This window comes from Limulus polyphemus, unplaced genomic scaffold (assembly GCF_000517525.1).
Source record: "Limulus polyphemus unplaced genomic scaffold, Limulus_polyphemus-2.1.2 Scaffold3208, whole genome shotgun sequence".
Lineage (NCBI taxonomy): Eukaryota > Metazoa > Arthropoda > Merostomata > Xiphosura > Limulidae > Limulus > Limulus polyphemus.
This window is the reverse complement of record NW_013668818.1, coordinates 57,435-64,346: the sequence shown is the minus strand read 5'-3', so window position 1 is coordinate 64,346 and position 6,912 is coordinate 57,435. Positions and strand designations below refer to the sequence as shown.

The following is a 6,912-nucleotide window of genomic DNA, read 5'->3' as shown; positions in this document are numbered from 1 at the left end:
GAAGAAAAACTTTAATATAAGTTTAACACAACCTGATGATGAAAAAACCTTGTCGAAACGTTCTAATTTGCTGTTGTTTTAAACTTATATTAAAGTTTTTCTTCATTACCCGTTCAAGCCGTTCTCCAACCATTATTAGTCTCAAAGTGAGTTCCTCTCATCGAATTTGATATTGTTTAATGTTTTCAATTTTAAAATATTCGTTTAAAAAGGCATATTTCCGTTAGAGGTCACTAATGTGTTTGAAACCGTACTGATATTGAATTTTCCACTCATCTGCAACTTTATTATAAGACTGGCTATGAAAAAAATTAAAATAGGGCTTCACACTTAGGAAGCAATTCATAGTGAACGGCCCGGCATGGCCAGGTGGTTAAGCCACTCGACTCGCAATCTGAGGGTCGCGGGTTCGAATCCCGTCACACCAAACATGCTCGCCCTTTCAGCCGTGGGGGCGTTATAATGTGATGGTCAATCCCACTATTCGTTGGTAAAAGAGTAGCCCAAGAGTTGGCGGTGGGTGGTGATGACTAGCTGCCTTCCCTCTAGTCTTACACTGCTAAATTATGGACGGATAGCGCAGATAGCCCTCGTGTAGCTTTGCGCGAAATTAGAAAACAACAACAACAACATAGTAAACATTCGGACTGAAAGGGGTTCGATTTCTAAATGTGATGCACTCTTGTATGCTCATACAACTTTCATGGATAATTTTAAGTTGATCTGTTTTCAAATCAAATATACAATAGTCACGAAACACAATTAAAAGTTTTGTAGCATTTGTTTGCTTTAGCGCAAATCCCCATTGGGCTGTTTGCTCTGTAACCCCGGGGAATCGAATTTAGCGTTGTAAGTCCTTAAACTTACCGGGAAACGTCTAGTATTTTAATGAAAGGTTTGAGTTTTATACAGTAACACTGGAAGATCTTTTTATGTGGGTCAGTGCTCAGAGACCTCATAACACAAGCTTAAATTAAGTACAAGTAAAGCGCGATAAGTTGTAATCCTATCCACCTGGTAACAGGTAAACACAAATATATATTTTTAGCGTACATATCAACTTTCAACTCGAAGGTTCCCAGCACTACGGGGTTCATAACTAAACCATGTTCTACATTTAACCATCTGTTAAATATTGGCGAAATTGGGCACTATGGCTTATCTATTGGAGTTAGGGCACCATTTCCATTTTTCTTTGTCTTGTAGTGTATGTTTACCTTATCACCCGTTTTTTTTTGTGTTTTTTTTGTAGTTATGACAAATATACTATGGCTATCTGCCAACGTCCCGAACTTAGAAGTACTGACCAGAAGGAATGCAGCCAGTCAACAACACCCTTCCACCTACCATCTACACTAAGGATATGACTGTCACTCTTACGACTCACCCATAGCTTAAATTGAGGGTAATATTTAGTGGTCTTGCTCGAAAATCTGTAAATGTTCTTATGTTCACTACTAATTTGAGACGTGACAAGAAAGGTTAAATCTATGGACGGTGAGTCTCCACCAAGACACGCTATATTATTTAAATCTATGGATGGTGAGTCTCCACCAAGACACGCTATATTATTTAAATTTATGGACGATGAGTATCCACCAAGACACGCTATATTATTTAAATCTATGGATAGTGAGTCTCCACCAGGACATGCTATATTATTTAAATCTATGGATGGTGAGTCTCCACCAGGACAGGCTATATTATTTAAATCTATGGATGGTGAGTCTCCACCAGGACAGGCTATATTATTTAAATCTATGGATGGTGAGTCTCCACCAGGACATGCCATATTATTTAAATCTATGGACGTCGAGTCTCCACCAGGACACGCTATATTATTTAAATCTATGGATGGTGAGTCTCCACCAGGACACGCTATATCATTCTCCTGTTTAATTTGTGTACCACATTTCTTCCTGCTTTTAACCTGGTTGTTCGATTTAATAAGAAAAATATTGATGACTTAGGTGAGCTGTTTTATTACGCTCCATTTCTCTTCGATAATAAGGATGACACAAAAGTATCCATGTTTATAGTACACTGTTGAAAATAATTCGAACATAACTGTAATTTGTGACGTTATAACTATGACAAAAGTAAAACCACTGTGATAAAAATATATATTGGTCACCCCTTCGTTAATGTTTATGCAGATTGGGCATATGATGATCTGTTATGTGATCTGAAATGAACGTGACAGGTCATTCAACTTACACTCGTAAAAATTTTAATCTGGTAACACACCTTGTCATCTCATGACATTTCACTATTTAAATCTGGTAACACACCTGGTCATTTCATGACATTTCACTATTTAAATCTGGTAACCCACCTTGTCATTTCATGACATTTCACTATTTAAATCTGGTAATACATCTTGTCGTTTCATGACATTTCACTATTTAAATCTGGTAACACACCTTGTCATCTCATGAAATTTCACTAGAAATGTCATGAAATGACAAGGTGTATTACCAGATTTAACTAGTGAAATGTCGTGAAATGACAAGGTGTATTACCAGATTTAACTAGTGAAATGTCATGAAACGACAAGATGTATTACCAGATTTAAATAGTGAAATGTCATGAAATGACAAGGTGTATTACCAGATTTAACTAGTGAAATGTCATGAAACGACAAGATGTATTACCAGATTTAAATAGTACTTACCTTGATTTGCACGACACCCCTGCTGCCACATGTAAACTTACCTTGATTTGCACGACACCCCTGCTGGCACATGCAATATGTTTTTTGTAGATTGTTTATGTTCTTAATTATTCTTCGTTTGGTGAAACTCTAGCGACATCCCTAGCAACTTGCTGCGACACGCTAGTATTGTGGGATGCTCATGGAAAACAAGCTACTCCAGGCATCAAAGATTCCTTGAAAATAGCTCTTTCAGAGAAGTCGTCAAGGATAACTTAAGACCTCGTAAACGCATGCAACATCGATACCAGGCTACATATGGAAGTGAAATGTCATGAAATGACAAGGTGTATTACCAGATTTAAATAGTGAAATGTCATGAAATGACAAGGTGTATTACCAGATTTAAATAAAAGTTAGGGTGTCGTGCAAATCAAGGTAAGTAGATTAGGGTGTCGTTAGTGAAAAAGTTTGGGAACCACTGCCATACACACTTGACTAGGTTGAAGTCTAGTGAAGGCCACTGTATTCTTTCAATTCCTTCTTCGTTTATCACGTTGGGACAAGCATTATCCCCTATTTGACTGAAATCAGCATATGGTAGCAAAATGGTCTTAAGATGTAGTTCCTATCATGTTTGACATTAGTAGTATCATTCCACAGGGTATAGAGGTTAATGCATTCACCAATACTTATTCCTGCTCACACCATACTTCCACCACCGTCATTAGTGTCATGATCACGTATAGAAATGGAATGGATTTAGTTCAAGATATTATCTGAATGAGTATAAAGCTGTTGCCTGACTGCAGGGAGTAGCATGGCTCATTTATATAAAGAATAGTGATCTACATTTTCTTGGTGCACTGGGAATGTTCTTGAAACCATTGCAGAAGAGAGGCTCTGTGCCTAATTATAAGTGGAATGCATTTCATCTAGCATATAGGATGGCTTGATGAAATATGTCTGTAATACAATCTCCAGTTGCGACTACGAAAGTTTGTTTCAGTCTCACAGAGGGTACCCTACAAATGCAAAACGCCAGAATAAACAGAAAGCGGAACTCTGATTATGTCATGGATAATAGCAAATTGTTTGAACTATAGAGCCATCGGATTGGAAGCAATTCCACGTTCTGGTGGCGACACTTTGAGGTATTTATGGCCAATTCGTAATAATTTGTTGTAATTGGCTGACTTTTATCTTTCCAATACTTTTTAATATGAATAGCAAATCCAAATGTCATCGCTGAGGTCTACCTGTGGCTCATAAACAATACGGAGTACTTTAAACTCAGTGATTCAATTCAAAGTGGTTAATAAGACAAAACTGTAAAAACATTCTATACAAAATAGGCTAAGTTACATTTATTCCTTATATATATGTAGAAACAGAAGTAGAAAGAACGAGCATTCTGTAAATATATGAACACATAATAAAACTAATAAAATACTCATTTTAAAACTACCTACTAACTTGATTTTCGCTTTTTTTTTACATTATGTTTCTTCATTTAATTAACTAATCAATACAGTTCAATTGTTCGGCTAAAATAAACAAAAACTAATTAAACTTGTAATCACATAACTTTATAATCACAAGTTATGTAATCATATTATTTATTAATCAAGTTTTCCATACATGCATTAAGTCATAAAAACCCTATTTTATTGAGCGTTCCTCCATTATTTTAAAATGTTACAATCACCCAACCTTAACAAAACGGCCTGGTGGTCATGGCGCTCGGCTCGCAATTTGAGTGTCGCGTATTCGAAATTCCGCCACACCGAACATGCTCGCCCTTTCGGTCGTGGGGGCGGTATAGTGTTTGTTTATTTTGTTGAAAATATAACAATTAATTCGAAGTAAAACAGTTTTATATTCTAATTGCTACACTCTAGCGCCATAATACATCTTTTGTGTGTGTGTGTGGTTAAAGCGCTAGACTCAAAATCTGAGCATCGTGGGTTCGAATCCCCGTCACCGAACATGCTCACTCTTTCAGCCGTGGGGGATTTTAATGTTACGATCAATCCCACTATTAGTTGGTAAAAAAAAGTAGCCCAAAAGTTAGCAGTGGGTGGTGTTGACTAGTTGCCTTCCCTCTGGTTTATCACTGCGAAATTAGGGACGGTTAGCGCAGACAGCCCTCGTGTTGCTTGGCGCGAAATTCAAAACAAACCTTAACAAATCCACTAGGGTTTCTAGCACTCGGTTGAAGTAGAGAGACACAGGTGCCTTCGCATTTTGCTACAGCCACTGTTCCTCCACATACGCGCAACATATTTCCTGCTTCGTCTTGTTCTTCTTCGCTAATATGGATTTGAGAATGATGTGTGGTGCAAGTTGATTGCTCCATTGTTCGCATATAAGTTAGATCTGATAAGTCCTGCACATGGGCTTGGAACAATGGAGTGTTTGATGTCAAAATCAAACAGAGAACGAAGCAACTAATGGATGAAAGCTTCCTCATCTGTAAAGACATAAAATGAAGCATCAAGATAAGTAAAGGGGTTCGTGTGATTTTTTTAAGCCTAATTATCCAACCTATAATGAAATGACAATATTTCACTCTTATCGTTAATCCGTTCAAACAACAACGAAACCAGATTTAACACAACTTAAACATTTCTTATTAATTGTTACCGGTTTCTTACACTTATTGGATATTTCCTCACCCATGAAAATCACTTGGATTGAACACAATTTTAAAAAGAGCACCAAGTTTATATAATATTCAAAATCTGGCAAACAATAGTTTTTCGAACAAGTTCAATTTTTTGTGGTAAAACAAATACACAAAGAATTTCTGTGTGAATAACGAGGGGAAAAAAATCAACGAAATTATGAAACTCACTTTCAAACTGTCTAAAACGAAGAGTAAACGTTTCCTTTCTTCTGAGACTCGTATTAAGCTGACTTCTGGAGTTGCATGAACTCTCTTAGTCTGTACAAGAATGTAAACCCCATTTTATGTCTTAGATAATGACCAGCTGGGAGGCCGAATAACCATCCAGTCATCGCAACTAAACGGACCACCCCTGAACTGTCCCCTTTGCACTCCATTATTGATACTAAATGCACTTTCAATTATTATGTTGTTTATAACTCGTGAAACACTAGATTAATTAGAAATACGCCTGCCTTTTCTCGCTTTATCGTTCTTAAATGTATGGATCAGTGAAAACTCGGGTAAATTGTAAATGCTTATATTAAGAATGAATATAGTCTGTATAGACCAATTTTATAAACTCCATAAAAGTTCCAAATTGAAGACCGTTGTATAAAAATGGAAAATTATTATAATAAACATATATTGGATCGAACTTTTTTTTCTAGGCGTGACGTAATAAATATTTCGCCGCCCCCCGATGGGACACTGGTAAATCTTCGTACTTAAAACACCAGAATCCGGGTTGGATTCCCCGCGAAGGACACAGCAGATAGTCTAATGTGGCTTTGCCTTAAAATAAACAAACTAAATAAACATTTCAGTAGCTTTATTTTTAACACGTTAAGAACAGTAATGAATATTTTGTATCCCAAGTTCATATAACCAACGAAACAATGTGCCGACAGATCTGATTTTTACCGAACTCATTGAATCTGATTTTTACCGAACTCATTGAATGTGATTTTACCGAACTCATTAAATGTGATTTTTATCGAACTCATTGAATGTGATTTTTACTGAACTCATTGAATGTGATTTTTACCGAACTCATTGAATGTGATTTTTACTGAACTCATTGAATTTGTACCGAACTCATTAAATGCGATTTTTACTGAACTCATTGAATGTAATTTTTACTGAACTCATTAAATGTGATTTTTACCGAACTCATTAAATGTGATTTTTACCGAACTCATTGAATGTGATTTTTATCGAACTCATTAAATGTGATTTTTACTGAACTCATTAAATGTGATTTTTACCGAACTCATTAAATGTGATTTTTACCGAACTCATTGAATGTGATTTTTATCGAACTCATTAAATGTGATTTTTACTGAACTCATTAAATGTGATTTTTACCGAACTCATTAAATGTGATTTTTACCGAACTCACTGAATGTGATTTTATCGAACTCATTGAATGTGTATTTTTACTGAACTCATTGAATGTGATTTTTACCGAACTCATTGAATGTGATTTTTACTGAACTCATTGAATGTGATTTTTACCGAACTCATTGAATGTGATTTTTACTGAACTCATTGAATGTGATTTTTACCGAACTCATTGAATGTGATTTTT

At 36.0% G+C, this 6,912-nt stretch overlaps 1 protein-coding gene across 1 annotated transcript in view; it reads right to left on the bottom strand.

Moving 5' to 3' along the window:
- The window catches only part of LOC106468896 (partner of bursicon-like), a 7,142-nt gene extending 1,556 nt beyond the window's left edge, over nucleotides 1–5,586 (bottom strand). The window contains exons 1-2 of the mRNA XM_013929344.2: nucleotides 5,511–5,586; nucleotides 4,836–5,126 (exon numbers count right to left, since the gene is read on the bottom strand). Of these exons, the coding sequence (XP_013784798.2) occupies nucleotides 4,836–5,126 (291 nt within the window). The 5' untranslated portion in view covers nucleotides 5,511–5,586. The remainder of the gene's footprint in view (nucleotides 1–4,835; nucleotides 5,127–5,510) is intronic.
- Between the last annotated feature and the right edge of the window lie 1,326 nt (nucleotides 5,587–6,912).